Source organism: Mustela lutreola, chromosome 8 (assembly GCF_030435805.1).
Source record: "Mustela lutreola isolate mMusLut2 chromosome 8, mMusLut2.pri, whole genome shotgun sequence".
Lineage (NCBI taxonomy): Eukaryota > Metazoa > Chordata > Mammalia > Carnivora > Mustelidae > Mustela > Mustela lutreola.
In genome coordinates, this window is record NC_081297.1 from 60885317 (window position 1) to 60902897 (window position 17581).

General features: G+C 48.0%; 1 protein-coding gene across 1 annotated transcript; it reads left to right on the forward strand.

Moving 5' to 3' along the window:
* Positions 1–5033: 5033 nt before the first annotated feature.
* Positions 5034–7119, forward strand: LOC131839759 (glycosylation-dependent cell adhesion molecule 1-like). Its single transcript, XM_059187487.1, is given in 5 exon segments — positions 5034–5097; positions 5942–5997; positions 6510–6551; positions 6554–6665; positions 6989–7119. Coding segments are annotated over 5 exon segments (405 nt in total).
* The last annotated feature ends 10462 nt before the right edge of the window (positions 7120–17581 follow it).

A 17581-nucleotide genomic window follows, 5' to 3' on the forward strand; every position in this document is an offset into this window, starting at 1 on the left:
GGTTTTAATTTGAATCTCCCTGATGACTAGTGATGATGAACATGTTTTCATGTGTCTGATAGCCATTTGTATGTCTTCATTGGAGAAGTGTCTGTTCATATCTTCTGCCCCTTTTTTGATATGATTGTCTGTTTTGTATGTGTTGAGTTTGAGGAGTTCTTTATAGATCCTGGATATCAACCTTTTGTCTGTACTGTCATTTGCAAATATCTTCTCCCATTCTGTGGGTTGCCTCTTTGTTTTCTTGACTGTTTCCTTTGATGTGCATAAGCTTTTGATTTTGATGAAGTCCCAAAAGTTTATTTTCGCTTTTGTTTCCTTTGCCTTTGGAGACATATCTTGAAAGAAGTTGCTGTGGCTGATATCGAAGAGATTACTGCCTATGTTCTCCTCTAGGATTCTGATGGATTTCTGTCTCACGTTGAGGTCTTTTCTCCATTTTGAGTTTATCTTTGTATACGGTGTAAGAAAATGGTCGAGTTTCATTCTTCTACATATAGCTGCCCAGTTTTCCCAGCACCATTTATTAAATGGTGCTAGAAGCCATTCTCTTAGCCAAAGGGAGGATTCCCGGCTGTATCCCAGACCTGCTAAGTGGAGAGGGAGGAAGTTTCCCCAGCAGCTTCTGGGGTACCCTGAGGTTCAAGACTAACCACCCTGATGCTGACCTCCCTCTTTTAATGATAATCTCCACAGGATCTTCTACACCTGCCCTGAGGAGTGTTAGATCCTGTTAACAGGAATCCTAGCAGTCCTCAGACATCCCTGCGGGCATTTCCTCTCTTTGTCGAGGAGGAGAATGAGGCCCAGAGAGCAGCAGAGCAGCGCTCAAGGCCCACACAGTCAGGTGATGGCAGATTGGAACTTAGGTGCAGGTGTTCTCACTAAAAAATAATGGTTTTTTTAATAAAATGGGTTTTTTCAGGTTTTTTTTTTTTTAAAGATTTTATTTATTTGACAGAGAGAGATTACAAGTAGGCAGAGAGGCAGGCAGAGAGGCAGGCAGAGGAGAGAGGAGGAAGCAGGCTCCCTGCTGAGCAGAGAGCCCGATGCGGGACTCGATCCCAGGACCCTGAGATCATGACCTGAGCTGAAGGCAGCGGCTTAACCCACTGAGCCACCCAGGCACCCCGGGTTTTTTCAGGTTTTTAAGAGTCATTCAGATTACATCCAGTGACAGGAGTGGGGGAGAAACGAAGATCAGGAAAACATCTCAGCAGGCCTCATGGGGTGCTAGGCAGGGGCCAACCTGGGCCGCGAGCCCCTCCAGCTGCTCCACCAGCAGCCATCTTGCCATAACTTCAGGCCCCCAGCATGAGCAGTGACATCTCTCTGCCTCTGGAATCTCTGTCTTCCTCTCCTCCTCTATTGTTTTTACATCTTGGTGAGTTTTCCTTCTCTTGGCCTCGCATTCAGAATTTACTGAGAGGGATCTCATCGACTTGTTTGGAACCATCCAATGGGGAGGACCGGAAATGAATAGGTCTCTCACCCAGGCCTCCACAGAAACCACTGTGCTTCCCATGCCCAGCCTGTTGGTGAATTACCTCCAGAAAAACCCTTGACTTCCTCACCAAATAGGAGAGGCCAGAGTAACAGGAGTAATCTGACCAAAGTCTGGAACTTGAGTGCAGAGAACCACTGTGACCTCTCTTTCTCAGAAGGGAGCTACACGCATAGCCTTTGCACACCTTTGTCATCCATCTTTCCCCTAAGCCAGAATTCTTAACTGAGAACAGAGGATGAGGCTGGGCTCTTGGAGGGACAGATGGTAGAGGTTGGAGGCTGGTCTGGAGCCCTGGAGTAGGATTGCCTCATCTAGCAAATAAAATACAGAACACCAGTTAAATGTGAATTTCAGATAAACAAGAAGCAATTGGTATAAGTATGTACCATGCGATATTTGAGATATACTTACACTAAAAAAAATATTGACTGCTTATCTGAAAATCACATGTAACTGAGTGGCTTACATTTTTATCTGATAATGCCACCTGCGAGAGCAGGGACGATGTCTGTTTTGCCCAGTGTTGAGCTCCAGGACCTAATTCATGCCTGGCATTTGGTAGACATTCAATATATTCTTTTGAAATATTTCATTGCTGAAGAAGGCCTCTCAGCAGTCCCTCCCTCCCCACTCAAGGTAAATATATCCCCCCGGGGCCAGCTTTGAACACGTAAATTGACTCATTCAATTTACTAGACTGGAGCAATTAGCTAGCATTAAGATCTGTGCTAAATAAATGGAATACAGAGATAAATAACCTATCAGTCTTGTCCTCAAAATGGTAATTAACCAGTAGGAGCAACAGACCTGAACAGAGAATTACACAGAGTATGATACATGCTGGACAATGACAGTGGAAGGCCTGTGCCAGGTGACTTGGCTCACCATTTTATCTTCAAAACCTGCATCCTGGCAGGCAAATGTGAGTGGAATGGGAAAATGAAAAGGTGGATATGGGAACAGTGTACTCTGGGGCCACAGAGGAGAGGTGGCCACTGAGGGAGGCGCAAGGGTGAGCAGGTTGGGTTCACTCCAGGGAGGGGGTAAGAGCAGATGTGGATCTTGAGATTTCAGGAAGACAGCAGAGAGGGCTGTCAGCCTTTCTGAGCCTTCCTGGCCTTTCTGAGCCAGGAGCAGCATGAACACACAGAATACTTCGGGGAGCAGGGAGTCACTCACGGGGCTAGAGATGAGGTCGGAAAGGTGAAAGGCCTGGAACACATGGCCAAGGGGGTTGAAATTTATCCTGGGGGTAAAGGACGGTCCATAAAGACTTTTTGAAGAAAGCCGTGGCCTGCATGTCAGGAGATCCCCCAGCATTAACATGAAGGGTGGACAGCGGTGGAGACACACTGAAGGCTGAGTCCAGTGTGAAACTACTGAAGGAGTCTCGTATGCAAATGGACAGAGGCCGGAACTTGGGGGTTATTGGGGGTATTGGGAAATAAGCCTGCAGGGCTAGACCACATCCTCAGGGACTCGCTGTGAATGTCCCCATCTATCCCCTGTCCTGTTCCTAAGTGCCCTGGGCCATGGGAGGGGAGGCTGCCACTGAGAGGGAGAATTGGAGAGGAAGGGGAGGTGGAGGCAACCCAAAACAAACTTCCTTCCCTTCGCAGGCTTGCCTTAGGAGAGAGAAGGGAGCCTCTAGGCTCTTCCCTCCGGCTGCTGCCCGAGGGAAAAGGCTTCCTTTGGCTGACAGAGTGTGGAGCTGTCTGTGGACTACAGGTGGGCTCTCACCTTCAGTGGGACCCCCCACCCCACTACCATGCCCAGCAAGATGCGCTCCCTGCTGAGGACAGGAGGTTCAGTCTCGGGGTGCAGCAGCCCCCTCCTTCCTGGAGATGACCCCAAAGCATGTCCCAGGGAGATCATCAAAAATTCCAACCCAGTATTTACCCAAAGAACACAAAAATACTAATTCAAAGGGAGACGTGCACCCTGGTGTTTACAACAGCATTATCAACAACACCCCAGTTAGGGAAACAACTCAAGTGTCCCCCCGCTGATGAATGGATGAAGAAGATGTGGTGTATATCTACCATGGAATATTACCCAGCCACCGAAAGGAATGAAACTTGCCATATGCAACAACGTGGATGGAGCTAGAGTGTATTATGCTACGTGAAATAAGTCAGTCAGAGAAAGACAAATACTATATGATTTTACTCTTATGTGGAATTTAAGAAACAAAACAAACAAAGGGGGAAGAGAGAGAGAGGCAAACCAAGAAAGACTTTTTTTCCTTAATGTATTTTATTTATTTGAGAGAGAGAGCTTGCGTGCAAGCAAGGGGAGTGGTAGTGGGAGAGGGAGAAGGAGAAAAGCAGACCCCCAGCTGAGCACGGAGCCTGAGGCTGGGCTGAGATCATGACCTGAGCCCAAGTCAGGAGTCCAGTGCTTACCCAAATAAGCCACCCGGATGCTCCCCAAGAAACCACCTCTGAACTATAGAGAACAAACTGCCGGGTTATCAGAGTGATGGAGAGTGGGGGGTGGGTGAAATAGGGGATGGGAATTAAGGAGGGCACTTGTGATGAGCACCAGGAGACATATGGAAGTATTGAATCACTATACTGTACACTTGAAACACATATTACACAGTAAGATAACTAACGGGAACTTAAAGAAAAACTAAAAAAAAAATTCCAACCTGAGGGGGATACAGGAGATCAACTACTTCAGCCAGAGGTCTGGAACCAGCCCCAAGTCCTGGGTTCATCCCCCACCACCTCCCTTATGCCTCTGTGGGCAACTCGCTGCTCCATCTCCCCCACTTCCAGAGCCACCAGACCCTGCTTCTGCCAGGCATAGAGTTTGGAGTCAGACTAACCTAGGTTCAAATCCACCCAGATATGTGATCCTGTGCAAGTCACCTCACCTTTGTGAATACACTTTCTTGGCTTGGTAAATAACACATACCTCATGACCGTGATGAGTTAAATAAAATATCCCACATGAACAAACTCAGGACAGCACCTGGCATGTGGTCAGCATGCCTGAAACTGCTAGCCCTTTCTTTGTTCATTCACCCTGCTACTATATTCTGGGCACCTACTATGTGCGGGCTCCTTTCTAGGTGCTGGGAAAACAGTGGCAAGCAAAAACCTAATCCCATCACGGAAGTTCCATTCTCCTGGGGTAGGTAGATGTTCATTAAGTGATCACACAAATAAAAATAAAATTATACCAATAATGAGTACCATGAAGGAGAGAAACTCACACCCATTTAGTTACTCCAAGAACTTCCCAAGATGGAGCCTGGGGCTGGCACACCTTTGGCATGGCCCAAGCCAGGGGAAGGTTAGGGGCCTCACTTTCCTGTTAACTGGTCTCCCAGAAGCCCCAGTTCCCAAAAACAAATGTATTCAGAATAGGGAACTTGGGAGGGGAGACCTGGAATGCCCCCAGATCCAATCCTGAACCGGGCTCCCCAAAGCCCCTCCCCACCCCCAAGATAAATAAAGAACCACTAGGCTACTCCCCTCCACAACGTCTCCCCAGGGCAGACAGACCCTGCTCCACCATGAACTGCTTCACATTCCTGCTGCTGGCCAGCTTAGTCCCCACCTCTCTTGCCATCCTTAATGGTGAGTCTGGCTCCAGTCACACTCTTCTTTGTCCCTCAGAGGTCATCGGGCTGTCAGCTGGAGCACCCTCAGCTCTAGGGCGAGCTCTCCTTAATCCTTGTAACATGTTGTGTGGAGAGGTTCGGAGATGCATAACCAAAAGTGCACTCCTGGTGGCCCAGTGGGTAGGATGTCTGCCTTTGGCCTTGGGATCCTGGGATCGAGCCCTGCATTGGGCTCCCTGTTCAGCATAGAGTCTGCTTCTCCCTCCTGCATTCTCTCTGTCTTCTCTCTCTCTCTCAAATAAAGAAATAAGATCTTTAAAAAAAAAAAAAAAAAAAAGTTTATACCTGGGATGACTGAGATAGGAAGGCAGGGAACTAGGACACATGACCCCAGAAATCCTGTACACTAGAAAGCCTGGGGCTGGGGTCCAAGGAACCACCTGGACCCAAATCAAGGTGGACTATGTCTCAACAGAGATTCAGATTAGATCCAACCTCTGAGGATGCTGGACGCCTCAGGCAGAGCCACTGTTTCTCCCTGCCTCCCTCTGTAACAATGAGGGCAAGACATATGCACACATTCATTTAGCTGCTATTTATTGAACACATACTACATGCCAGACACACAACTCTAGGCACTTGGGCTACACAAACAAAACTCAAAGACCTCAGTCATCATTGAGATTTTCTCCCAGGAGAAAGAAACAAATAATTAGCATATTAGATTGCATAGTGCGTTAGAAAATGTTAAGACCTAGACCAGGATGAGGAAGGTGGACATGCTGAGGTAGGAGGGGGTTCATAGAAGCATCTCCCATGTTAAATGTCTTAAGACCCCTGGAGTCTAACCTCTTTTTCAGAGCCAGAAGATGAAATCCACTTGGAGGCTCAGCCCATGGATGCCTGTAAGTCTCATGTTGGCAAACTGTACAGTAAGTTGTGGTAGTAAAAGGCTGCCCAGCAAATAATGAATTCTCCCCATGAGGAAGAAGTGGAGCAAAGGCCATCCCTCCTAGTGTTGGACCCTAATCCTTTCCACTGCATTAATTAGCCAGCATCTAGGGGCCAGGAACAATATGAACAGCAATTCATGCTGTGTAGTCATTGAAGATGGGTGTAGGAACCACTCATACCCAAATGTTAGCAGGTGGAGAGTGTCAGCTCACCCTGAGATGAGGAAGCTGGTGAATTTGCTAGAAGTGGAATTCCTATTCAATGCCATTCAGAATCAGTGATGTGCCTTTCAGGTGCTCATAGATTTGGATGCAGGCGTGGGACATCAATTCTGGTCTATACTGACTGGGCAATGGCTCTACCGTGACCTGCTCTGTGTGTTAAGGGATATGGCACAGTGCCAGCTGGCTGTTCCTTACATGAGCTCTTTCTCTGCCCCTCACTCCCTCTATCTCCTCGGTCCCCGCTGCCCAGCTGATCCCTAAAAGGGACCATGTCTCCCTTGAAAACCCTTCTAAGGAAACTCCCATCTCCAGCGAAGAGCTGGGTTTCAAAGGGGAAGGTGTGATCAGATCTACGAGGAGACTAACAAATCAAAAGCTCGAGCTGCTTCACCCCATCCCCCAGGAGGCCAGTTTCAGAAATGCTGCCCCTCAGTCAGAAGAAACTACGGAATTCACTCCGAGGGCTGGTAGGAGCCTGGGCGGAGGGAAGAAGCTGGGAGGGAGGCCAATTAACCGGAAAAGGCTGGGGCCCAACAGTGCCTTGGCGGGGCGGGGGAGTTGGGGTTAGGAAGAATAAGGAAGCTTCAGGGGAACAAGAATTAAAGGTAAATGAGACTCAAAGGATCCACTGACTGCCTATGATGGCACCGTGGAAGGCCGTGACTTGTACATGGAGGAGACACAGGGTCACTGGCCTCAACTCAACATTTCTTTCCCAATATTTCCCAGCAACCACCCCAGAGGGAAAACTGGCCAAGCTCAGCCATAATATTGGGAAGAACCTGGTCAAAACCATGAAAGAGACCATAACCTACCCGAAAAGACTACTCCCTCATTCCTATGAAGTCACAAGGCCCTAGTGATAAGGAGGCCCAATCCCAGGCTGGGCGAAAGCCAGTGTCTGCAGCACCCACACTACCCTGACTGCCAGCTCTCAGCCCCTCACACTCCTCATTAAAGCTTTGCATCCCAAGCTTGGCTCTGTGGTGGCTCTGTTGGGCAGGAAGCAAGGCTGGAGGCTTGCACTCTCCTAGGATTCTTCCTGAGTTACCCCGTCACTCTAATTTTAAACCTCTCCTCAGCTTACAAACCCGTTCAGGTCTTCATATCCCAAAATATCCTCCGTGAGGTCTTGACTGGCCTCAAACTGCCCCTCCTCCTCCCCGTGCTCCCGCCTCCATGCTCCCTCCCCCTTCTGCCCTCCTTGTCCCCCTGCCATCTCCCTTTTCACACCTGCCAGCCCCAAATCACCGACAGCAACAAGCCTGGTGGCTACTTCCAGTCCCTACTCTCCTGGCTACCTCTGCAGAACTGGACACAGTTACACTTTCTAGAAATTTTCTCCTCGCTGACTTCCAATGTGCTGCACTTGATTGGTTCTCTGAGCCCCCTCACCTTCCTTTCTGGCACATTTCCTGACTGTGTGCTCTATGCTCCTATCCTGTGCCCCCTTGTCTTCTCTCCGCCGTCCTTCCTCTACATCCCCATCATCCCCATCTGTCAGTGCGTGGCTCCCACTGACCCACTCACCAAACATCCACCAAGTGTCTACCACATGCTATCCTCGTCTACCCAATACTTGCCAAACTCCCCCCAACCCTGGCCAGTGTTCACTGTAAAGGCATATAGGACGCAATGGGGAGAAAAGAGAATGGGAAAAGAAGAATATCTTCCCATCTTGCAAATGGAAGAAAGACTGCCCATTCAAGAGAAGATAGGGTGGCAGAAAGGAAACGGAGAGATAACAGAATATAGATATAATGGTCTCTGCTCCCCCCTTCTTGGCACAAAGCTTCAAAACCCTGAGTGTGAATAAAGAAAGACAGGGGCATGACTGAGTTTTTCCAATTCTGGAGGCACCTCTGAGGTCTATTGTCCTACCCCCAGAGCATAGAGAAAGACGTACTCCAAAGACCCAAAGAGTGACTGATATATTGCAATGCAGACCTAGGGCTGCCCCAGCCCAGGGGAATCTGGAGGTGGAGTAGATAAAATGATCTCCTTCCTTCCTTTGCTTTCTTCTGACACAGAAAGTTTCCACCTGCCTGTTTTCCCTAGTTTACCTACCCTCCCCTCCAGTACAAAGACACATTCACAGCTCCACCAAGAACATCTCCCAACCTAGATGGGAAGTTCTATGATGGGCCTCTCACAAGCTATAGCTTGAGATAAGACATAAATTCTTGCCAAAATAACAGCGGAGGGAGATGAGAGATTATGCTGTTTAGAAAGGATTTGGGAGGAGAAGTTTCCTGAGAAGATTAGATTAGGAAAATGGAAGTGTATTGGAGATTAAAAGCCCCAGACTCATCCTTCTGACCCTCCAGCCTCAGACCAATACAAAAAATGAAATGAAGGTCATGATGTAATGGGGATCAAAGAAAGTATCCCCCTTACTAATGGCTGGACAAATGTTCTATAAACCCATAACGCAGGGCTCTCTGTTAAAACTGGATAGGAAAGAGGCACCTGGGTGGCTCAGTGGGTTGGGCCTCTGCTTGGGTCGTGGTCTCAGGGTCCTGGGATCAAGCCCCACATGGGGCTCTCTGCTTGGCAGGGAGACTGCTTCCCCCTCTCCCTCTGCCTGCCTCTCTGCCTGCTTGTGATCTCTCTCTCTCTCTCTGTCAAATAAATAACCTTTAAAAAAAAAAAAAAAAAAAACTGGATAGGAGATCCCAGGCCAAAGGGGCCTTCTACTCTGACCCCAACCTCCCACTCTCACCCCATCCCACCTCACCCCACTACCAATTCACAGACCGAACAAGAGGCAGAGCTGGAGAAGCTATTCAGGGGTTCTCACCCATAAAATCATCTACTCTATCACCAAAGGAAAGTAAGCAACAAATGAGAAAATGGGCTGTGAAATATTCCCTCCAACTTGCTCCTCTTGTGGGGAGGGGACATCTAAGAGGGAAAGCCCTCAACACGGAGTAGCCATCTCTTCTCTCAACCTTTGAGGTTTAACAGGTGGGCCTACAATCTGCAACCAAACACAGGTGTGCCTGGAGGCGTGGGAGGCAGGGGGTGGGGGATGGGTCAGACCAGCTGTGCATCAGAGCAGTCTCCCAATCACAGATATTTGGCCATTTGTGACCTACAAAGTGGCTACATCACATGATCCACTGATTCTTATAGCCCCCACTGTGGCAGGGAATACATTTCCAAACAGGAAATGAAGAAAGAAGTTTCTAAGTGCTTCCCGAAAACCTACCCACTTAATCCTTGCAAAAGACAAAACAAAAAGAAAAAATGTTATCTACATTTTCAGATGAAGAAATCAAGTAACAGTTTCTCACCACTATTCTGTGTATATCCTCCTGGAATCGGTGAGGTGACCAGAATACTCTTGCCCTCCAAGGCCTCTCAATGGGATCCAGAAAGGTCAGAGATGGACTCCAGGACCGTTCTGTGCCCTAAAACTCCATTTCCTCCCTCTGGCTGCCTGCTGAGGACTAAACAAACATGAGCTGGCACCATAAAATATCAAATAATTCAATTCCAGCAGACAAAAACTGCACTAAATTTGAACCTACTCCCCATCCTAATATCAAAAGTAACAAAGAGCAAAATTTAAATATACTTTCTTTTACATGAAAATGCAAGAAAATGAAAAGTCCAAAATTTTCCCTTTCCAATGTCTATTCTGCTCATTCTTAGCCAGGAGGTCTTACCCCAAAGGAACTTAGCTTTGTTCATTTGCCTGGCCATCTTCATCCTTAAAGACTATCCACTGGCCACCAGGTCAGTTCTCCATTTCCCCCAGATGCCTCCTGTGCTCTGGCTGGGCCTCCCCACCTGAAAAAGTTCTGTGGCCTCTTGGGATGGGATGGAAAGGGTGTCCCTTGAAGCCAGCTGTTTGGTGGAATAAGGTCAGGGTGTGAAGGGAAGGGTCGGTACACACACTCTCCCTGTGATTTCAGCTTCCCAAAGTGTGGGTAGGGGTGAGAACCTGCACCTCCCCCCCTGTCTGGCCTTAGGGGGAGCCTTTCTCCAGACCTGGAAGGGATGGACAGTAGGAGGGACTGTGGGAAGATCTCAGGCCTGGTGAGGATGAGGAAGGTGGTGAGCCTGAGCTTGATGAGTGTTTCCCCAGAGTCAAGGGCAAGGCTGTGATGTGTGGAGGCAGGGGGCTAGCCTGGCTTCCCCTGACCTATAAGCAGTTCCTCCAGTAGCTCCAAACTCAGAGTGACGGGGACACAGACTAATACTATGGCACCAGCTCCACACCAACAAAACTTAAAACAAAAGCATATGGTCAGGCCACAGGGCAATTAGGTGCCCAGAACCCAGTGCACAAAAACCCTGTGGGTTTTGTGGGGGAGGGGGAGGGACCTTTAATGAGGATTCAAAGTTCAAGAGAAGACAATATGGAAGAGGGCTCCTCAGCCCCAGCAGCCTCCCACGTCCTACATGTCCCATCCCATGGAGAGGTTAATTCATACATTGTTTTCTAGACGTGGGGAGCATGACTACTGCTTCTTTTGTCAAAGCGGGGTGGTTAATACTTTCTGTCATCTTGTGATATTTAAAAATTTAAAATAGTGCTCCCAGTCATCCTAATTTGACTCAGATGTAGCGAGATGGATTACTTTCCTGCATGAACCCGCTTTAGTGTGTGTTTTCATCTTTTCAGTAACTACGTGTGGGGGAGGAGGGTCCTGATCACGGATTGCTGGCCATGTACCTTCAGGGCATGGGCAGTACCTCCTCCAGCCCTCACCCCTGAATAACTGTGCCGCTTTGAAACTAAACTAACAAAAGTCGCAGGGCTCGACACTAACACACACACTCCCTCCCACACACACACCCCAACCCGCGCCAGCCGCGCTTCGCGCTAGTTTCCAGATTGGCGCGCCCTCTAGCGGCCGCACTCCGCTTTGCATCCTTATTAAATCCAACTCACCCCCAGTCATCCTCCCTGATCCAGAAATGAATAAATATTCTGTCTGTTCTAGTTCGGTTTTTAAAAGCACTTAGATGGGGAGACGTTTCCTTTTTATTTTAATATACCTCAGGTATGGCCCCTACGAATTCAACCTCTTTTCCAAGAAAATCCTATCTTTTTCTCCAACTCAGTCAGCAGAACATCCTTCTCTTTTCTTTCCCTTTCATGCTGATTTTTCTCACTCTCAAACTAAAACTTGTATCTCACATGCACCCCATGTCTCCTTAATTCCCTAAGTCTGATGTCTAGAGACACAGTGTTCCAGGTACAAGATTTGCTCATTTTTCTCCTATCCTTCCGGTTTGTAATAATTTCATAGATTTTTTTTTTTTTTCATCCACATTGGTGTTTCCTCCACATAAGGGGTTCTGGTCCTTTTTACCTGCATGAAGTCCACCACATTCATGTGGTTAATCCCACAGTGGGCCCTGAGGTCAGAGGTCAGGGTCGACTTAACAAATGTACAATCCAGAGCCAACTTGAGACTGTGTGGTAGGAAATAATTTCAGGATCTTGTCGGCAGGCCATAAATAAAATCGCTCCATGCTTCCCTCTATGGTCCTAACCATAGTTTAAAACAAAGTAGACAATCAAGATGTGGGACAGCCAAGTGAGCATTGCTCACCAAAGATTAGCACAAATAATCTGAAGCCAAAATTTAACTGTCTCATGTTCTGTGCCCCCATGAAATCGGGGCAATTTCATTCCCACTTCAGCTGCACCTATAAAGCTGCAGGTCAAAGTTACCTTCAAACCTTTTGCCTGTTAAAATCCACTGCACTGGAATGCCCCTAGGCCAGGCCTTGATTTCAGTGCCAAGGCCCACTAGCATGTCAACCCTTTGCCCCTCTGAATCAGGCCAATGTAGAAGGTGCCCCCAAGAACAGGAGCAAAAGGGAGAGAAGATACCAATGTTATTACTGGCCAGACAACCCATAGCACTCTCACCTCTCTGGCAAACCAAACTAAAGAATGCAATCAAGACACAAGTCCAAAAGGGGCCCCTCTACTTCCTCTCTGCCTGAGCCACTAAACAGATAGGGAAAGAATAGACATGCCCCAGGGGAGGACAGGGCAGGGAAGCCTTGCACAAATTTGTGTGTTTGCATCATGGGAGGACGGCAGAGACTGGAGTGGTGCTATTCAGGAACGTTCCCGTTAACACATGAACAGCACTCCCTGGCGAAATGCATCCAATAAGTGTTCTGTCTCCCCAGCTGCCATACCACCCCACCATGCAAGAGGGACCGGCTGCCTGGAAGAGAAGACCTTCTCAACTTGTAGTAGTTTCCAGATTATGATTTCTAAATACAAATTACTCAAATTTTCTGGCTAAAAAAAACACAGATTTATCATCTTGTAGTTCTAGGGGTCAGAAATCCAAGATGAGTCTCATGAGGCTAAAATCAAGGTGTCCAGAGGGCCGTATTCTTTTGTGGAGGCTCGGGGGAGAACCAGTTCTGTGCTCCTTCCAGCTTCTAGAGGCCATCCACATTCTACGGCTCTCGGTCCCATTCCCCTGTTTTCGGAGCCAGCCACAACCAGCCAAGCTCTTCTCACTTTGCCATCCATCTGGTACTCTCTCCTGTATCCCTCTTCCATATTTAAGATTCCTTATGATTACACTAGACCCATCCAGAGAATCTAGGATAAGCTCCCTATTCTTTTTTTTTTTTTTTTAAAGATTTTATTTATTTATTTGACAGAGAGAGATCACAGTAGGCAGAGAGGCAGGCAGAGAGAGAGGAAGGGAAGCAGGCCCCCTGCTGAGCAGAGAGCTCGATGCGGGACTTGATCCCAGGACCCTGAGATCATGACCTGAGCCGAAGGCAGCGGCTTAACCCACTGAGCCACCCAGGCGCCCCTAAGCTCCCTATTCTAAAGCCAGCTGATTAGCAACCTTAATCCCATCCCAAACCTTATTTCCCCTTTACCATGAAAGCCAACATATTCACAGGTTCTGGGGACTAGGACATGGACATCTTTGGGGCTATTATTTTGCTAATGTACATACCCTACTCCCATGGGATCAGCTGCCACCCATACCCCCTTAGGCCTTGGTATCACAGGAATCGGTTGCCAGAGGCCACAAACCATCCAGTTAGGTACTAAGGTCTATACTCTGTCCCCACTGTTCTCAGAAGAAGATGGGCAACCAAATCCCTCCTGCCACAGCTGGTCTGTCTTCCTCAATCATCGCCAAGGCCAAGCCAAAGCCTCCAGGACCCAGTTATCCAGACTCCCATCTCCCTAACCCAAACCAATTCTCTACTCAGCCTCTCTCCCAGAACCTTTTAGTGTGCCTTCTAGAATTCCTGGCATATGATCAGCAAACTCCTTGGTAGTGACAATGTCTTGTTTTGAGTGTTCTCTCTATTGGCTAGTCTTAAATTTAGAGAGTTCCTGAGAATCCCACAACCTCTACAAGGCTCTCAAGTGGGAGCTGCTTTCCCTCTTACCACCAATTACCTCCGAGCCAGAACGTGGGAAGGGGAGGTTGCTTCTGTACCACTGCTCCTCCTTTTAACTTCTAAACCTCCCCTCCTTGGAAGCTCTGAACACAGGCTACCCCTCCTCTTAGCCCCATTCACTGGTAACCTCAGCCCCTGCTTCCCCCCACCCCAACATTCCTGAGGATGTTCCACATCCACACAGATGACCTCTCCAATACCCTGGCTTCTCAGTCCTTGACCTTTGTACCTCCACTTACACTTTGCCACAGTAACCGCCAAAATCTCCAATTCAAGAATCCCATCTTGTCTACAACCTCCTGACCTCCCATCTCCTTTACTCTAGAAGTCCAGTGGTAACAACGCTAATACAATAAGGGCAAGTTATGGGTGGTGTCCTCCCCTGCTCTTCTCCCTCCTCCCTACCAACTAGAATGAGATGAAGAGGTGGGAGCTGGAGCAGCCATCATAGGCCACTAAATGGAAGCCCCATCTTGAAAAGAAAGAGTTACAAGATAGAAAGAACCTGAGTCTCGAATATTGTGAAGCCACCGTACCACTGCTGTTTAATTCCCATTTAAGTCATGGTATCAAGACCTTATTACTGGCACCTGAACTAGTATCTTAATATACTCATCCATCTCATCTTCCTATTTCATTAAGTATGACCTCATATACTCAATTAAAAGCCAATCTTGATTTCTGCCTTTCCCTCAGTCCCCACATCAACAGAGTCTTAGACTCTCTCTCCAAAATATACCATGACTTCATCCCCCTCCCTCCATCTCTATACCACCACCCAAGTTTCACCAGAACAATCTATCACTTAGACCTCTGTAATAGCCTCCGGACTAACCTCTCTGCTTCCACCCTCACGCCTCCCAACCCATCCTCCATTCAGCATTTAGACAAGTGATCTTTTAAAGTATATCAAATTGCGTCGGTCCGTTTGCTGCTGAAAAAGTCTTAGGTATTTTTCAGTTGCACATTAAATAAAATCTTAACTCTTTTTTTTTTTAAGATTTTATTTATTTATATGACAGACAGAGATCACAGGTAGGCAGAGAGGCAGCCAGAGAGAGAGGAAGGGAAGCAGCCTCGATGTGGGGCTCGATGCGGGGCTTGATCCCAGGACCCTGGGATCATGACCTGAGCCAAAGGCAGAGGCTTTAACCCACTGAGCCACCCAGGCACCCCTAAAATCTTAACTCTTTACCAAGGCCTAAAGGTCCGGCTTGGTCTGCTTCCCACCTATTCCTCCAAGCTCGTCTCATTCCACTCTCCTGCTCAATACCTCATGGCCATGCAGGCATCCCCCATGATCCTGGAACAACACACCAGCATTTCCCAGCTCAGGATTTTAATCCTTGCTGTTCCCTCTCCTTAGAACCTGGCTCCTCTTGCTCTTTACTTAGGTGACTCCCTTTTATCCTTCAGGACTCTGCAGAAATGGCACCTTCTCAGAGAGCATTCCCCTGGCCACCCACTCAACACCCTACCCTCATCAGTCACTCCTGCCACCTCACCCTGTTTATTCCCTCACTGCACTTACCACGTCCTGAAAACATCTTATTTACACATTTGTTGACCTGTTTATATACTTTCTATGTCACAAAAATGTAAACTCTATGAAGCCTGGGAATGTGTCAATTATTAGTTAGTATTCATCATTTCTCTCTAGAATCCTGAACAGCAATTACTGGGCAAGTGGAGTTCAGTGAATAAATCCGAATTGAAATTATGAGTGAATAGATGGAAGGAAGGAAGAAAGGAAGGAAGGAAGGAAATAAATTAGCTGCTCCTTTCCTAGGAGGAACAAGTTAGGAACAGAGTCTTGAAGCACTCACTGCCACATTCACCCCCTTGTGAAGAAGGGAACAAAGTCCTCTCCTCCAACGGACAGGGGCATGGGGAAGTGGTGGCAGATGGGGCTCCAGTCCTCAGAGTGGTTGGGAAGAAAAAGTCCTGGGCAGCTCTTGCTCAAAGGCCCAGGGCTCCCTTCCCCAGAATCTGTGGGATTAATGCAGAGGCAAGGAGACCACCTTCACAGAAAACATGGTACATATCAGAGGTCCGGACACTGCCATGAGGAAGCATGAGATTATGTCACAGGAAGGGCTTCTCAATGCATGCCCAGGCAGGGGATCTCCAGAATGGGGACTTTTTTACTGGAAGTCGGGGAAGGGTCTTAAAAAAAATTTCTCCCCACTCCCAAACTTCCAATACAGAAAATGGAGTTCTATCACATGGAGGCAGTATGAGGGACTGGACAATCTTCACAGAGACTCCCACATGCCCTCCCCTCACCTGAGGAGAAAGGATAGCTAAGGCCTTGGGTAATCTGGCCCCAGCCCAGGAGAGTCACTGATTCTCTCCACTGCCAGCTCCATCTCCCCTGTCCCTGGGGCCCTTCAGAGTAAATCACAGAATCTTCCATTCATAGCCTCCAATGCACAGTTTCAGAACAACCTATAATCCCAAAGAATCGAATTGGAAAGAGCCCATACATGTCAGACTTTGGCCCCCAAGGGAGGATACCCTGGACAGTCTCTTGGGTACTTCCAGCCACACGTAACTCCTTACACACAGCCCCTTCCAGGCTTGAGTGGCTCTGATGCCGAGAACACCCTTCCTCCCAGCCAGCCCAAGTCTGTCTCCCTTTCGCTTGCTTGGCTGAACTAGCACAAATAAGTTGCTTGTTTCCATGTGACAACTGAAGGTAATTACCACCCCAGTAATAAATGCTACCATTTAGCCAATGCTTACCGGGCACTGTGCTAAGCATTTTATGTATATTATCTCAATCCATACTTGCAGTACCCCTAGTATGCAGGGGTTATTATTCCCATTCCACAGATTAGGATATAAGCTTGAGATGTAAAGCAATCAGCCCCGGGTCACTCGGGTATTGGGAGAACCAGGATTCGTTCCAGCACCCATCTGACTCCTTCCCAAGCCCATGCCCTCACCTCTCCCGTTATACCAAAATCACCACACCCCTGAGTCTTCTTTAATTGCAGCTAAACCACATGAATTCCTTCAAACATTTTTTTTTTTTCTCTGAGAAGCTCAAAGCACCCATCCTCCCCTTTTTCTCCAATCCTCCATGTTCACTAAAATCCTGCCACTATCCAGCCTCAGGCCAGCTTCCTGGAGACTGGGGAGCGGGAAAGGAAGGTCTGCTTCTGCCAGTATCAGAAATGGAATTTTCCCATGGGGCACCTGGATGGCTCAGTGGGTTAAAACCTCTGCCTTCTGCTCAGGTCACGATCCCAGGGTTCTGGGATCGAGCCCCGAGTCGGGCTCTCTGCTCTGCAGGGAGCCTGCTTCCTCCCTTTTCTCTCTCTGCCTGCTTCTCTGCCTGCCTCTCTGCCTATTTGTGATCTCTCTCTGTCAAATAAATGAAATCTTTAAAAAAAAAAAAAGAAAGAAAGAAATGGAATTTTCCCAAAGGTCCCTCCCTATACTCCAGACACCTTCTGCTATCCTCCACCTCCCTTGTCACCTCTCAACTCACTTGTCCCCCAAGATTTGTCTAGCTACCTGTCCCTATTCTTACCTCTTCTTCCCCAAAGTCTTATTCATCCTTGGGGGGAAAAAAACCCAACCCAACCCAAGGGGTGCCTGGGTGGCTCAGTGGGTTAAGCCTCTGCCTTAAGCTCGGGTCATGATCTCAGGGTCCTGGGATCGAGCCCTGCATCGGGCTCTCTGCTCATCAGGGAGCCTGCTTCCCCATCTCTCTCTGCCTGCCTCTCTGCCTACTTGTGATCTCTCTCTCTGTCAATTAAATAAATAAAATCTTTAAAAAAAAAAAAAAAACCCAACCCAGCCCCAATTCCCCTCCTCCAAGAAGCCTTCTCCAGCTCCTGGTCCTTCCTCAGTGCTCCCAAAGTCCTTATTTCTTTTCCTCCCGGCTTTATTGATATA